The 16583-nt window shown below is 38.5% G+C and overlaps 1 protein-coding gene across 2 annotated transcripts in view; it reads left to right on the top strand.

Annotated features, from left to right (window-relative positions):
• The window catches only part of LOC113026024 (uncharacterized), a 122703-nt gene extending 106567 nt beyond the window's left edge, over window positions 1-16136 (top strand). For both annotated transcript variants that reach the window (XM_026174418.2, XM_080304472.1), the window contains 18 exons: window positions 38-91; window positions 191-244; window positions 396-449; window positions 1423-1476; window positions 1749-1802; window positions 1893-1946; window positions 2101-2154; window positions 2321-2374; window positions 2654-2707; window positions 2841-2894; window positions 3464-3481; window positions 3761-3814; window positions 4192-4254; window positions 4540-4705; window positions 7531-7640; window positions 8494-8574; window positions 9857-10039; window positions 11619-16136. In XM_026174418.2, coding sequence (XP_026030203.2) covers window positions 38-91; window positions 191-244; window positions 396-449; window positions 1423-1476; window positions 1749-1802; window positions 1893-1946; window positions 2101-2154; window positions 2321-2374; window positions 2654-2707; window positions 2841-2894; window positions 3464-3481; window positions 3761-3814; window positions 4192-4254; window positions 4540-4705; window positions 7531-7640; window positions 8494-8574; window positions 9857-10039; window positions 11619-11768 — 1365 coding nt within the window. In that variant the 3' untranslated portion in view covers window positions 11769-16136. The remainder of the gene's footprint in view (window positions 1-37; window positions 92-190; window positions 245-395; window positions 450-1422; window positions 1477-1748; window positions 1803-1892; window positions 1947-2100; window positions 2155-2320; window positions 2375-2653; window positions 2708-2840; window positions 2895-3463; window positions 3482-3760; window positions 3815-4191; window positions 4255-4539; window positions 4706-7530; window positions 7641-8493; window positions 8575-9856; window positions 10040-11618) is intronic.
• The last annotated feature ends 447 nt before the right edge of the window (window positions 16137-16583 follow it).

Raw genomic sequence — 16583 nt, 5'->3', positions numbered from 1 at the left:
AAAAACATCCTCATATTAATATTGATCACTTGTGCAGGGCGATGATGGTCTTCCAGGAATTCAGGGTCCTGAGGCTCTGCCGGGGTTAGAGGTGAAAACCAAACCACTATTTTGAATTGTAAAGACTGCACTTTTCCTGCTTAACAGCCCTGACTTTGTAACTTCTCTTTCTATCTTCTCTTTTCTTTAGGGGCCTCCTGGAGAGGTGGGACCCCAGGGCCTCCCAGGTCCTATAGGTGTTCCTGTGAGTGCAGTTTAAAGCATAAAGTCACTATAGATGATGAAAACATGCCAGCTTGTTTAAAATTACTGTTCCTGGTTACAGAGTGTACACACGATGTGTTTGTGTGCCTGAAAGAAAGCCGCTAATGAGAAAAAAAAAATTGTCCTTGCAGGGAGTTCAAGGAAGACCGGGACCTGAAGGCAAACAGGGCATGAAGGGGGAGAAGGTACAATTATCATCTATCTTATCTATCTAATCTATCTCAGCTAGCAACAAGTGCACAAAACACTAAAGAGGCCCTACTAATGTGTTGCACAAAATGCAATATTCAGCTGCACCCACACGGGAAGCATTTTGCAGCAATATGGTGACCACAGAACACAGAAGATGAATGACATTTGATAACTTAAGCAACTATGGGCAAAAAAATGATGATTCCAGCAAGAGTCACATGACAGGGTAGTAACCTGGAATGCCTATAATCACCTTTCAGCTTTAAAGTAATGCGCAACAAGTTTCATGAGACATTTGCCTATTCTTATGATTCCTCATAAAAATGGACAAAATGCCTATATCTTCTTTACTGTCACCTTTGGGTGCCATATATTTGAGTGTATATACATTCTTGGCTTTTGTGTCTGTGAAGGTTCTCAGTCATCCAGGTCATCGTAGTCTAAGGAGCTTGGAAAGAAAAAAGCGTCTGGACTTCTTTAAGTTGCTTGAAGACGTTTCACCTCTCATCCGAGAAGCTTCTTCAGTTCTAAGGGTCAAATGGTGGAGAGTCCCAGATTTAAACCCAGTGGGAGTTTCCCCCCAAAGAGGGACAAAGGACCCCCTGATGATCCTCTACCTAATCACATGAGCCAAGGTGTGAAAACAGGTGTGGGTCACAATCAGCCAGGGTTTCGGGTGAGCTCATTGTGAAACCTGGCCCCACCTTATCATGTGATTTACTGAGGTCAGATGGCCCAGGGTGTGAGTGGGCGTTAAGGCGTCTGGGAAGGGATCTCAAAACTGGATTATAGATGGTAGACAGTTGGTGTCGTAAGCCACCGCCTCTGCTCAAAGATGGTCGCTCACAGTGGACATAGATGGCTTCTTTCACTCCTCTTTCAAACCATCTGTCCTCTCTGTCCAAAATGTGAATTCTTGGCTTTTACTTTTCAAATAACTTTCCCACTTTGTGTTTTGCTCCACAGGGAGAAGAAGGCAAGACTGGTTCACCAGGGAAGAGGGGTCATGTTGGAAGGAGGGTAAGGTCAACGAAAGGTTTATGTAATGTAAGGATGTAGCGCCATAGTTTAGTCATTTACACGCTAACAAGCAAAATATTCCCCGTGTGACTGTGGGAGGAGGAACAAATTCTCTGGGAGTTATGTTGAGAAGAGTATCCACTGTATACAAAGTGACTGGAACTAGCTTTAAGGATGTAACAGTGAGTCCACAGTTGTGATGAAGCTAAGATGATCTCTATATTATCAATATTATTACTTTTCTTTTTTTATCATGGCGTATTCATCCTCAGGGAAAAAGGGGAAAGGCTGGAGTCAGAGGGCCCAGGGGAGAGAGAGGACCAAAGGTGGGAACACAACTATATGCTTTGTGTAACCCCTACAGTTGGTTTAAATATGAGATATGACCTAACAGTAGACTGTGCTTTATTGTTTAGGGTGAAAAGGGAGACACAGGACCGGTGGGGCTCCCTGGATGGTCAGGACTCATTGTAAGTGAATTTGTGCACCTACCCATCCATACATCATTGTTGAAATTGCTTCTTCATTGGTCTACCACATTCAGTGAGTTGGAGACAAATGGATGATTTTAACAAATAGAATGCGTTTATTTTTATGTGATGTGTTTTTGTGTTCTTTACCAAGGGAATCCCCGGCTTACGTGGAGAGTCAGGTGATCAAGGTCAAAGGGGTGAAAAGGTAAACAAGTAAAAAGATAACTAAGACCGACTACAGTACTGTTCAAAAGTCTTGGGTCATCCCTTAGTTCTTAATGTTTTGCTTCCAACTACTTATTCAGGCTTTCTAAAGGTCTTTCAAAGTGTCTTTCATCCTGTCTGTTAACATATGTTTCATATCTTCTTAGGGTGACAAAGGAGACATGGGACTGCCTGGACTACCTGGAGTTGATGGCATGAAGGTAGGAGCAGTTAACAGATTTAAACAGTCGTAAACAAAACAAACAGGATCATTTAAGTTGTAGTCTTTTGTGGGATGTAAATGACTGTTTAATATGTTTGGATATATCAAGATAATTTGGAAAATAACAAAAGGAAGACAAATGCCAAATGGGATTCACATAGTGGTTCATTCTGATCAAAGAACGCTCATCCAGGTGGTTCTGGTTTTTATTTACTGGGGCCATTAAAAACACTAGAAACATTACATCACTGCTGCTTTGGGATTTTCCTTTTTTTAGGGTATCCGTGGTCCTGTTGGATTGCCTGGTCCAGAGGGTCCAAAAGGGGAACAGGTACACAAAAAAAGACTGCAGCATTGTTAGCTCTCGGGTTTAAAGCCTTGAATTTTCCCATGTGTAACTGTGTTTAAATGATGTTAAAGATTGACAGATGTTTATGTTTCTCACTATACTGATGTTGTCTTAGGGAAACATTGGTCTGCCAGGGCCCAGGGGCATGTCAGGGATGCCAGGATTGCCTGTAAGTATTATCTCTCTCTAAATCTTTAATATACTTTTGAGTATGGCAAGCTTATGCAACATCTTTTATTCATGATACATTTTTCAGCCCTCTTTAACTGTTGTATTTTTCTTTTTCTGTTTGTCATTTTCCCCCCTCTGATATGCAAAGTTTAGTCAGGAAGATATATCTTGGACTTTTTCAATATTTTATGTTTTCAATTCAAGAATTTCACATGTTTTGCTCAGACACTTTTTGCCAGGGTATGTCTGAAAAATGAAGACAAATGTTATTGTTTTATAATAACCGCTGCAATTTCTGCATAAAGGCAGACTGCTGTCTGTTAGCCTACCCTGTTCTTCAGCTACCAGCCTGTGAAATCAATCATCATTCAGAAGCACTTTATAACTGTTCAACCCACTGTGTCTTAAGAAAAAAAAAAGTCCATTGACTAAGATTATAAAATCAGCAAGGGTACAGGTGACAGGCTCTTAATGCAGCTGATAAAAGCAGTCGGAAGTCGATAAATGCACTTCATACTGAAAAATCACACTAATGCCCTTTTCTTCCCCTGTCCTCTGTTCTTGCAGGGTTTGTTTGGATTAAAGGTATGAAATCATCACCTCCAGCTCTCTTGTTCTTCTATATCAAACACTCTTCAGCTCTTACTCACCACTCTGTGAAGAAAATGGCCTGTTCCCCCTTTTTTAAGTGACTCACATAATCATAAAGATGTCACACTTGGAAGTTGGCAGTCTAATGTGATCATGCAGCAGTCTTTATTTCCTTATCGGTGTATGTGATAATTAACAGTTTGATATTGCCATGTGGAAGAGTACGGAATTGTATTGTTATATTGTTGCTATTATATATAATTCTCCCTGCAGGGATTGAAAGGCTACCAAGGTCTGCCTGGTCCACCTGGCAGGAAGGGGCTGCCGGTAAGTCTACAACAGATGGGTAAAAAACACTAGGTTATCATGTTTGCTCTAACAATGCAAACAGTTTTCTGTCTGTTGCAATACCTGGGTGCAGGGCGTTCCCATCTTTCCTACTTCATCTGATCTGGGTGGAGTAGAAACTGTGTTTGCCCCAAATTTGCTCTCATGGGTTAGCAAAGCTTGTTTGGAAAGCTTGAAACAAAACCCAAACAAGGGTGTACAGTTTAATTCTAATTACCCTGAATTACATTATACTAAGATATTATAACAGAATTATTCCCAGTTATGTCAAATGATTGATATAATACTTTTTATCTATTTTGGCTAGTTTATAATAGTTTCGGTTTAGTCATTTGAAGATTAATCTTGTGTTTTAGGGTCCACCTGGCATTCCCGGACTTCCTGGAAAGTCACTGAACATGACCTTGTCTCAGCTCAAGGCAAGTAGTTTCTAAACTGTATTGCCAATTATATGTTGGAATTGTTGTTTTCTGTTACGAAATATTCGATTAAAATTGCACATTAAAAAACATTTCTTTCCAACAACTGGAAACAGTATGTGTTTAAAAAAGAAAGACAGAAATTAAAGATATAGAGATATAAAGAAATAAGAATTTTTTAAAAACCCCTTCATATCAAAATCATTATTTTTCATTAAATGTACATGGGCTCTAAACATTAAACTTGGCCGAATCATATTCTCCTCATTGTCTTCCCATATCCAGGACCTCATGTATATGTCAGATAAGCCCAACTACCTTCTGATCCAGACGTTGCTGGATACTCTTCAGGAGGAGCTTCGGCTGCTTTTGGATCCTCCTGATGGCAGCAAAGAGCATCCAGCTACTACCTGTCTGGAGCTCTGGCTCTGTCACCCTGAATACAGCAGTGGTCAGTTACTGAAACTTTAAAGTAAACACTAAAGCAACACTGAACGATTGTGAACGATCCCCAAGCTAGATGGAGTAAAAAAAGGGTTAAATGAGTGTCTCCTGCTCCATTACAGCTTTGTGCTATAATAGAATAGATTTACAGAATAGAATACATTTCAGAGGAGAAATGAAAAAAGATTAGTTTATTTTTCTCTTATTTGGTTTTGAGTAAAAGCTAAAGTGAGGCTTTGTAGATGATTGACCTGTATATTCTCTGTGTAGTGTGGTTCAGCGTGTGGTTTAGGCCATCTAAACCAGAACTTCACCTTACAACAAAGCGTCCATCTGTTTCAGTACTTCTAAAATAATTTGAGTCATATAATCAACAAGCAGAATCTATTAGGTTCACCTCCACCTCTTTCCCAAGGTCAGCTCTGATAGGCTCCCTGTGCTCATAGTTGGATAAGCTGCTTAAGATTATGGATTAAACCTATTTATACTATTTATACATACATATTGTTATTAGAGCAAAACCAGTTGAAGTGCTTTGGTTTTTAACATTACCCCTGTACTTCACCTACCTCCGAAGCATGGAGGGTAAGTAGCCTTGTGAAATGTTTGCATTTATTTAGGCTCATTTAACACAGATGGTAGATTTAAATTCTTGTCTTGCTGTTTATGCTTTACTGCCACTTTGCTAAGAGTCCCTAAGTGCTGATATCAAGTTTCAAAATCAGTTTGTTTCAAATAACATCACCCAGTAAAATGCATGAATTCTTTTCCCAGCAGCATTGTGTATATAGAAAAATGCTTTGTTTTAAAATAAATGTTATTTTCCATTTATGACTTTTTTCCCTTTGAAGAGATTATTAACTTTATTTTATCTATTTTATCAGCATATAATATATTGACAAATACATACATACTGTACAGTGGTGCAAAAAAGTATTTAGTCAGCCACCGATTGTGCAAGTTCCCCCACCTAAAATGATGACAGAGGTCAGTAATTTGCACCAGAGGTACACTTCAACTGTGAGAGACAGAATGTGAAAAAAAATCCATGAATCCACATGGTAGGATTTGTAAAGAATTTATTCGTAAATCAGGGTGGAAAATAAGTATTTGGTCAATAACAAAAATACAACTCAATACTTTGTAACATAACCTTTGTTGGCAATAACAGAGGTCAAACGTTTACTATAGGTCTTTACCAGGTTTGCACACACAGTAGCTGGTATTTTGGCCCATTCCTCCATGCAGATCTTCTCGAGAGCAGTGATGTTTTGGGGCTGTCGCCGAGCAACACGGACTTTCAACTCCCGCCACAGATTTTCTATGGGGTTGAGGTCTGGAGACTGGCTAGGCCACTCCAGGACTTTCAAATGCTTCTTACGGAGCCACTCCTTTGTTGCCCGGGCGGTGTGTTTTGGATCATTGTCATGTTGGAAGACCCAGCCTCGTTTCATCTTCAAAGTTCTCACTGATGGAAGGAGGTTTTGGCTCAAAATCTCACGATACATGGCCCCATTCATTCTGTCCTTAACACGGATCAGTCGTCCTGTCCCCTTGGCAGAAAAACAGCCCCATAGCATGATGTTTCCACCCCCATGCTTCACAGTAGGTATGGTGTTCTTGGGATGCAACTCAGTATTCTTCTTCCTCCAAACACGACGAGTTGAGTTTATACCAAAAAGTTCTACTTTGGTTTCATCTGACCACATGACATTCTCCCAATCCTCTGCTGTATCATCCATGTGCTCTCTGGCAAACTTCAGACGGGCCTGGACATGCACTGGCTTCAGCAGCGGAACACGTCTGGCACTGCGGGATTTGATTCCCTGCCGTTGTAGTGTGTTACTGATGGTGACCTTTGTTACTTTGGTCCCAGCTCTCTGCAGGTCATTCACCAGGTCCCCCCGTGTGGTTCTGGGATCTTTGCTCACCGTTCTCATGATCATTTTGACCCCACGGGATGAGATCTTGCGTGGAGCCCCAGATCGAGGGAGATTATCAGTGGTCTTGTATGTCTTCCATTTTCTGATGATTGCTCCCACAGTTGATTTTTTCACACCAAGCTGCTTGCCTATTGTAGATTCACTCTTCCCAGTCTGGTGCAGGTCTACAATACTTTTCCTGGTGTCCTTCGAAAGCTCTTTGGTCTTGGCCATGGTGGAGTTTGGAGTCTGACTGTTTGAGGCTGTGGACAGGTGTCTTTTATACAGATGATGAGTTCAAACAGGTGCCATTCATACAGGTAACGAGTGGGGGACAGAAAAGCTTCTTACAGAAGACGTTACAGGTCTGTGAGAGCCAGAGATTTTCCTTGTTTGAGGTGACCAAATACTTATTTTCCACCCTGATTTACGAATAAATTCTTTACAAATCCTACCATGTGAATTCATGGATTTTGTTTTCACATTCTGTCTCTCACAGTTGAAGTGTACCTCTGGTGCAAATTACTGACCTCTGTCATCATTTTAGGTGGGGGAACTTGCACAATCGGTGGCTGACTAAATACTTTTTTGCCCCACTGTATATGTTGGTACATATATTAAGGTATATTTGTATATAAATGATAATGAATATGGGTAATTCTATTTGACTATCAAAGAGCCAAATTTGCAGATCGTCAGCAATCCTGTTGCTTGTTGCCACGGGGATATTAATAGTTCACAGAAGACATATTTTTACACTCCAGCCTCTTTAATGCTTTCCTTTTACAGGCCAGCATGTTGAAGTTCTTGTGCTCCCTGTATTTCACTGCTTTTACTGTCAGCATGGAGCATACTGTAATACTTTGGTCCCTGGGTTTCTCATTCATTTCCTGCTAACCTTTCTGTACAGGAATGTATTACATTGACCCCAACCAGGGCAGTCCTGCCGATGCCCTGCTGGCTTACTGCAGCTTCTCTTCCACATCAAAACAGACCTGCCTTCATCCTCAAGACTCTCAGGTATAAAGACATCAGCAGAGAAAGTCTGCAGGAAATTGTACCTCTGAATCAAGGACATGGCCACTATCATTTAATGTATTTGTATTGTAGGTGAATCGTCATTCACCTCATGCTTCTGCAGTAGTGACTTTAACTTGAATCTGTATCTTTGTCTCTAAACAGGAAATTTCTTTTGCACTTTTACACTTTTTCTCCTTTTTTCAACTTAAGTGTGAACAGTTATGAAGCTATGAGTGGGAATAACGTAGTAATAAGCACTTAAAAATGTTTGATTTGCTAATTTCAATGCTGAGATCTTCTGTACCCTAGAAATGATCAGATTTGACAATTCCAAAATTTCTTGTCTCTTATATAAAACTAAATTCAATGAGCTACATCAAATATATTAGATAAAATGTATTTAACTGAATTTGCATGTCACCCCTCATTTATTAAATGTTTCAAATTTAATCTGTTTGCATCAGTCAGAGGTATGCATGAAGAAAACTAAGTTGTCTGGTTGCAGGAAGGAATGAAGCAATGCATGGCTAAATTACTTTATATTCATCTGAAGGGTATCAGGTCATGTAAAGGACAGAAACTGTTATTATTCTCATTGTATTGTGTTTTCCTGGTTTCATGGTTGGTTCAGTCTGTTTAAAACCACAAAACACACTCACCTTTCACCCTATCTACTCTAATATAGTCCAGCCTACATAAATAATTGACTCACTCAACCAAAGAGAAATGTGAATTGGTTTCGGTTAGCATGAGTCGAATACTGCTTTAGTCATGTCTGAGCAGCATGGTAATTCAGGATTTCATTAGCAACAGTCTGAAAACGAAATTGTGCCTTCTTTTCATCTGCCTACAGCTGCCAACGAAAGCGTGGATGGAGGACTTTTCCGAGGAAGGATCTTTTCAGTGGCTCAGCAAGCTGAATCAGGGATTTCAGGTGAGTGAATACCTCTGGGTGGCACTGCCAAAATTAAACATTAATTCTAGGGCCTGGGTTCTGCTAGGCAAGAAGTTCTTGGTGTTACATTTATAAAGTTGGCTAGATGAACAAAATAGGCAAAAGTTTCTAAAGTGGGGAAAATGTACTCTCACATTATTAGGTAAACATGTTCAACTGCTTGTTAACACAAATATCTAATTAGCCAATCATGTGGCAGCAGCTTAATGCATGTAGACATGGTCAAGACGACCTGCTAAAGTTCAAACCAAGCATCAGAACAGGGAAAAGAGACACTGCTAATGACATGGTGTCATGTATATGTAGTGGAGATGAGGACCCAAATGCACACTCACAGACTGACAGAGTTAAACAAAAAATGAGCCATTTATTTGGACTGTTGACCAAAATACAAAAGATGAAACACAAAAATACAAAAGGGAACTAAAAAAGGCTACTTACAGAAACCTAAACTGGGAATAAACGCTAGGGAAAATGCCACTGAAGCTGGGAAACACAAGGCAAAAAACATCAACTGATGCTCTGCTGTATATATAGACGGCAACTACATATTTCTAAAAGGGTGACCGGGGGACTGGAAATAGAAAATAGAGGAAAACGAGACACAGCTAAACAGAATCAAAGCAGACGAGATAAAAGAAACAAAACTCTAGACAACAAACAAGGAACCACAACCTCCCAACAACAAACAGGAAGTGAGATAACTAAATGGGGAAAACACAGACATGACTGGACTAAATACAAGGGAAAAGACACAAGAGGATGAAACACTGGGAGAAGAGCTAAAGTCTAAAGCATGGATATCAAAAATAAGGCCCTGGGGCCAGAGTCAGCCTTCTGAAGACATTTGTTGCCATCAAAGATCATTTGATGCCTTTCTTTTTGTTAAATAAAAATGTATTTTATGCTTGAGTAAATAAAACACCCTCTAAAACACTGATATTCAGTTGTTACTGGACACATATACATTGAGTTCATCGAACTTGATTTGCTGAAACAGTCGCCTCCTGGAGCTGGGACTGCAGGTTCCACTTGAGCTTGTAAATATGGTTGGAAACCAAAATAATGATCTAAAATAGGCTAAACAGCTGGAAACACCTCACATTACACAAAGAAAACAGGAGATGATAACAATAATAATAATGCATTTATATTACCACACATATAATTAATGTATTTTTTTTTCAGTTTTCCTTCTATTTAGTGTCTTTGGCCTGATTTATAATAAAGCGTTTCTGATAACTCTAATATGTTTTTATAGTTTTATTATCAAGGTGCTAATGTGGTCCAGATGCGCTTTCTGAGATTGCACAGTGGCACAGCTGTACAGAAGGTTACCTACTCCTGCCACCCAGGACACAGACTGGGCCCGGCCTACCGAGATGTCAAATTCCTCACTGACTCAAGGACACAAAGTTACCTCGGAGCAGTTCAAGATTGTGTGGTATGTAACAGAACTACTGAAAAATATCTTCCTATTTGACTTTTTTTCACCTCCTTTTTGCCAGATTTGCAAAAGGTTGGACAGATTAACTCAACATGGGCAGGGTGTAGAAGGACATAAAGCTCTGTTAATCCAAGATAGTTTGGAAGGAATTCCCAAAGGCCCAAAATAAAAAAAATTTATTAAAACAAAAAATAAAATACTGTGTACTGTACTGAAGATCCTGAATGTTTTATATGTAAGTAAATGGCATGTGGTTTGTGGAGCTCAATGTGCAAAAAATACATACAGTTTTCAAAAATCAGGACTTGCTTATTAAACAAAGAAAAAAGAAGAAAAGTAGTTTCATGTAAAATGGCATAAATGTGTCAGTCTGCTATCAGTTTGTGACTGAATGGGGTCAAGTTGGCAATTAAATGCAATCTGTTTGTGAGAACACAGTGATTAACTGTGATGAATTGGCAAAAAATCTGTATCGATCTGCGTATTAGCTAATTAGATTTAAAGTACAGCCAAAGCATCACAGATTTGAGACAGAAATTCCAAAAAACCTTCACAAATAGGAGTTTGGTTACTGCAGTCGTACTGAAGCTGTATTTTTTGGTCCTGTTTATGCGTACATGTCATTCTGTCACTCTGTGTGTAAACACAATACCTTTAAAAGTTTTAAATAAATTCTGATACAACTTTATTCAAGTGTACAGTGGGGTCATCCGTTCAAAATTGGCTTACAATACAATTTCATTTATATAGCACATTTAAAAACCCACAGGTATGCCAAAGTGCTTCACAGAACGAGTTAGAGCAATAATAAATACAAATACAAATAAAATATACTAACAGGCGGGTGACATAACTAACCAATAATACACCAGGCATAAGGCCAAAGTGATAATAACGCTATATCAAGTATTTTAAAACTGTTTCTTACAGTCATTGTTTATATTGTCAACATGTAGGCGTATAGAGAATGATATATGAGGATTCTAAATATCGCAATATTTTATCATGACTTTGTTCTGTACATTACAATTACAGGTTATAATCATTTAAAAACACAACAGTTTGAATACATGTACAATGACCCTGAATAAGATTTACTTTGGGTTTTGTTTTTTTTTTAAAAACAAAGTAAACTTCCTGATCAAAACCTTTTTTTCACTTAATATTTATGACTAAACATTTAAATGAATTTTACTAAACAATTAAAAGAATGCTACAAATATAATATATTCACATAAATAAAAATAGTAAAAAAATATTTATATTCAAAATGATATCAGGTAATGGGTTTCAACTGGGAAGATAAGAAAAGGCTGCACTTTTTAATGCAATAAAAGTGCATTTCAATACTATTCCCTTAAAAGTAAATATTGGTCCGAGACTGAGCTGTGTGGGTGGGGGGTTGCACTCTCGCAGTTATGCTTGTTTCTTTGATCTTAACAGAGAGAGTTTATGTATGTATGTATACCATTTATGTATATTCAATTCAAGAGAAAGAGAAACTTATCTAAAGCTGATCTCTACTTAGGGTTTACTACTGTAAATGTTCAAATGTAATCTATTTTTGGTTCATCAGCCTGGAGAGGAGATGGAGTCTGGTCCTCGGGAGTCTGTGCTGGAGTTTGAGGACCTCCATCTCCTTCCTCTGAGAGACGTGGCACTAATGGGAGGAGGAAATGCGACATACCAGTTTGGCCTCACTGTTGGACCTGTGTGTTTCAGCTAGAGGTGGGAGAAAACTGTACCATCCCGGAAGACTCTCAGGTCCAGGACACAAACTCTCTTTAAATCATGGACAAGTGGAACCTTCCAGTCTGTGAAGTTTTTGCTTCTTTATCCTCTAGTGTTGGAGGATTTTATCCCTCAAGTTCAGTGACTTTGTATGACTGAATCTTTGAGGCCAATAGTGCCCCCAGGCTTTTTTTCACGGAGAAGGCAATTTCGTTTACAGAGACATTAAATAATTTAAGTGTATGTTTTTTTTTTACAAGCATCCTTTATACAGTGTTTTGTTTTTTGTTATGCAGTTGTGCAGGGATAGTGTTACAGCTTGCTCACTGTATATATAAAACGTCAGACTGTCCTCACTGATGTCTATAACAATGTGTTCTTTACAGGGACACGGCTTCTGGTGTCCCATAGGCCTGTAAAGCTCTCACTGTAAATCCACTGTTCTAGTACTGTAAGTGAACCTAGGTGTCATTTTTCTCAAGGTGCTAATTTTATTCAAAAGACCACCATTTATTTAATACAAAAACCAATAGAAAGGGACAGTTATGTTACTTGATTTTACCTGTCTGTTGTCAACAAGACCAACTGTCTTCATCTCTTGAAATACAAATTATTGTTTATTGTTTTCAATGTTTAATGTTGCTATGTTTTTTTTTTGTTTCCTTTCTTTAAATTTGTCTCAGGTATGACTACACATGTTGGCACTGAATCCGATGTTGCCACTCTGTTGTCCAGTTTTGTAGTTTGGCCTTTAAACCAAACCTAGAAAATCTTGATTTCAAACATTGGATAAATACACATAATCCAACAGTGATTTGCTAATGGTAAATGAAAACATAATATGTGATTGTCCACCCCTCATCTTGTAGCTAGAGATACTCACCAGAGAACTAAATGTGATGCAGCACGAGAAAAGACCAAGTATCATGGCTGTGCACAGAAACAGCCAAGAAACAACCAGACTTTCTAATATTTCCCATGTTTATGATCACTGCCTGCAAATATCTCTCAAAACAATATCTGTGAAATGCATTTTATTCAAGAGTTTAATATGCATAACTTTGCATATAAGCAACACACAGTTTTGGTCCACATGCTCATCCAGCAAAGCTCTCGGCTACAAGGGGGAAATCCTCACTCAGCACAGCCGTATGGGGTGAGCTGGCCAGCCAGCCAGTGAAATGTCATCTCTGTTGTGGGCAAAAGACCTGCAACTGACAAATAAAGGCTATCTCATCTCATTTCATCTCAAATGTGGCCCTTTAGCGATGCTGGTGGCTTTTCTGACTTGTGGCGGCAACGCTGTGTGGCTTGTGATCCATTGGCAGTCGCTACAAGTGACTGTTAATCTATTTGCATCATTACTGAAGTAGAATAATTTACAGAACGGATACAATTTCAAATAGAAAATAAAGATAGATAAATGTTTTTGGACGCTAATATAGAAGTTTTTAAATTTTAGGAAACCAAAACCTTAAAAATCTTGGACAAATGTGTATTTCTCCACAGCTGAAAATAGCTGGAAAAAAAGTAATTATTAACTCCAGATTCATTTGTGGTTGTGCATAGTATCATGGTGGCATAAAAATTGTAGCGCCCGTATGTCTCAGGTAATTCCTCAAAGTTTTTTTTCTAACAGAATTCCACTTCAGTTTAGAGAAAAGCATGATTGGTGTAATGACAGTTCTTCTTTTGGCTGCTTAGGTGTCACCCCAGTGGATCATCTTCCTCCATCTCTAGCTCTCCTGTCACAGCAACCCTCTGCATGTCCTCCTCCACTATATCCATGAACCTCCACTGAGGTCAACTTCTTTTCCTCCTGCCTTCAGGAGCATCTTCAACATCCTTTGTCCAGTGTCCCTCCTTTTCACATGTCCAAATCATCTCAGCCTCACCTCTCTAACTTTGTCTCCAAACCGCTCAACCTGAGCTATCTTTCTGATGTACTCATTTCTAATCACGTCCATCCCGGCAAAAATCTTAACATCCTCAAATCCTGAAATCTGCCTTCTGTCATCTGTCTTTCTGTCAGTGCCACCATCTCCAAACCATGCATCATAGGTTTCACTACCACGACCATTAAATTTCGAGAAGATGTTTCCGCATCCAATAACTAAGTAGATAATTAAGTAAATAAACAAATTAGTAGTACATTTTGAATTGGGTTACACCTTGGAAACCATACAGGAAAAAAAAAACTAAATTGTCAGACAAAAGTGGGTAATAATCCAATACAGTTTACCATCACATAGACTGCATGCAATGAAAGCCTGCAAAGATATGACTGGTCAATGCAACTACAAGTGGAAACCAGAGCTTTCAGTACCAATCCCTTGGTACATTCTATATATTCATATAGAGATTACCAGCCGTATTAAAGTTAATACTGGTTTCCAGCTCCATATTTGTAATTCATGTGCTTTACGACAGCAGCTTTGCATGATTCACAGTTGGAAAAAAATCCTTATTTACCTGACACTGATCCTTTGTGCAGCCTCAAACAGACTGTTTTGATTCCTTTCCCTTTAAGCCAGCTTTGTTGTGATTGGCTGTCCCTTGCAAACAGAATGTTCTGACAGCAAGTGGGTGGGTCTTCAGTGCTCACATCCAGAGCTTTGACTCAGAAATGACCATATTAATATTTATTCTGTCTTTGACATCACAGATCCAGTATAAGTAAAAGAAAAACAAAACAAAACGTAATCTAAGCATTTACAGCTCTCTCTAACACGTAGACCTTTTTTCCTTTTTTTTTTTTTTAAGAAATTACCATTTAATTTAAAAAATTTTAATCCACACTAGGTCTAGAAATATCCTGATTATCTAACTTACTGTTTGAAAGAAATCTCCGTCCCGGGTCATCCGTGGATCGGGTTTTCCTCCGAGGCGTGGGCACCTATAAGCAGAGTTTTGTCTTTACCCTATAAGATTCAAAATTATTCAAAGTAACACTCAGGTATGCCGTTCAGCAGGTTAGTTACGACGTCGGGAGTAGCTTGGGAGAACAAGGAAACACAGACTGCTTCAGGTTGCCTTCCCAAACCAACTCAAAGGTTTATTCATCATACAACAGTTTATATAGAGGAAAAAGGTTCGTGTGTCAGCAGATTCTCAGTTCAAACCGGTACAGACCAAATAAGGAAGTGTCTTCCTGCCCTCTGAGCAAAGAAGTATCCTTTGTATAGTTTATCAGTTCAGCTACAATTTATGATTATCCCAGTGAAATACACTCCTAGACATAGAATACAGAGTTCTTTCATTAGTGAATTCTGAAACAAACCACCTGGCCTTTAACAAGCCTTTTTCTAAGAGATAAAGAAGGGAGGATGGGAGTAAGGAAGTGATCTCTGTGGTATTTTCGACCTTGAGGTACCAGCCTGTGATTCTTACACATTAATTCTTGGGTCACAGAGAAAGAGAAAAACAACTAGTAAATGGGCCTTATTGAGTAACAGTTTTCCTGTATAATATCACTATAAAACAATATCCTGTAAATGCTACCATGGTATCAAAATATCACAACACTGTTTTCCTCCATTTTCTTTAATGTCTTGGACAAAAAACTGCTGGAATCTGACAATCTGTCACATTTTAAATAAATGTTTCATATCCTTCTCCCCCACACATGTAGTCCTACATCAGAGTTTTTACCCTTTTAACATGGGAAATGTGACATTCAACAATGTGAGAAGTGTTATGCAAACCAAAAAGTGAGACTAAACACATATAACCAGTAGTAGAGTAGTACCCTGACCCTGCTAAGATTCTTTGACTCACTGTTAAACAAAATTACCCACTTAGCTTTGAGAAATTTCTGTTTACCTGAATTTATTCCTTATTCAGTCTGCAAAGTGCTTGGGTCCAGTGGCAGGAGGAAAATCTCATAGCTACTCTACAGAATTTGTGCTTGTGTCCCAGAGTCGGTCAGCTGTGAGTGATGAGCAGTGTGCTGCAAAGTGTGCACGGAGAGTAAGATGTCAGGGAGTTGGTGGTGAGAGCCCAAACAACATCAGTCCAACTGGAGAACTAAAAAAAAACATCATTCTCAAACCAAAGTCTGCCGGGAACCAGAGAGCCAGAAGTCAACCAGATGAATTACAATTAAACATCTCAGTCACATTTGTTTCATTCTGGCTTTGTGTTAAATATGTAATATTTTCTTTTTTGTATTTAGATTTTATAATAGCATTTTATATGATTGCCTTAGCTGGCTGAGACTGATCATTCTTACTTTGCTTGTTTTGTAAAATTATCACTCTTAAAAATATGAAACAAAATGCTGGGCATCTAACTTGTGTGATCCCTCCATCAACTTGTTCAAAGTGTGTCAGCTGAATTAAAAAAATACATATACATAACCAAATATTGTCTCAGTTCAATTTTATTATTGTAAGTTTTGGAATTATTTGGTCAGTGAAAACCATCCAACATATTTTGAGTGTTTTTGATGAAACTAAGGTAGGAAGCTATAATTCTTTGATATATGAGAGTGTTAGAGGACTTACTAAACAAACGTATCTGACTTGACAGCATTAAAAAAGTGAAATTAAATGTTTAATAATTTTTGTGCTCAACCAAACAGTTGATTTGTCACTTTGTGGTGCTAATCCTAACATAACCTAAATGTTATTAAAATTGATTATTTGCCATAAAATCAGCCCACTGGACCCATTTTATTTATCCATTGCTGTTGATAAATTACATGTTAGCACAGCAAGAATATGCTGAAATAATTTCCTCAGTAAGTAATTTTTGTAACTTTCCGAGTTAATATTAGTAAATATGGTAAAAATCAAGAGTAACATGTGGA

Source organism: Astatotilapia calliptera, chromosome 7 (assembly GCF_964374335.1).
Source record: "Astatotilapia calliptera chromosome 7, fAstCal68.1, whole genome shotgun sequence".
In the NCBI taxonomy this organism is placed as follows: domain Eukaryota; kingdom Metazoa; phylum Chordata; class Actinopteri; order Cichliformes; family Cichlidae; genus Astatotilapia; species Astatotilapia calliptera.
Note: the sequence above shows the minus strand (reverse complement) of the source record. Positions and strands in the feature narration are given on the sequence as shown.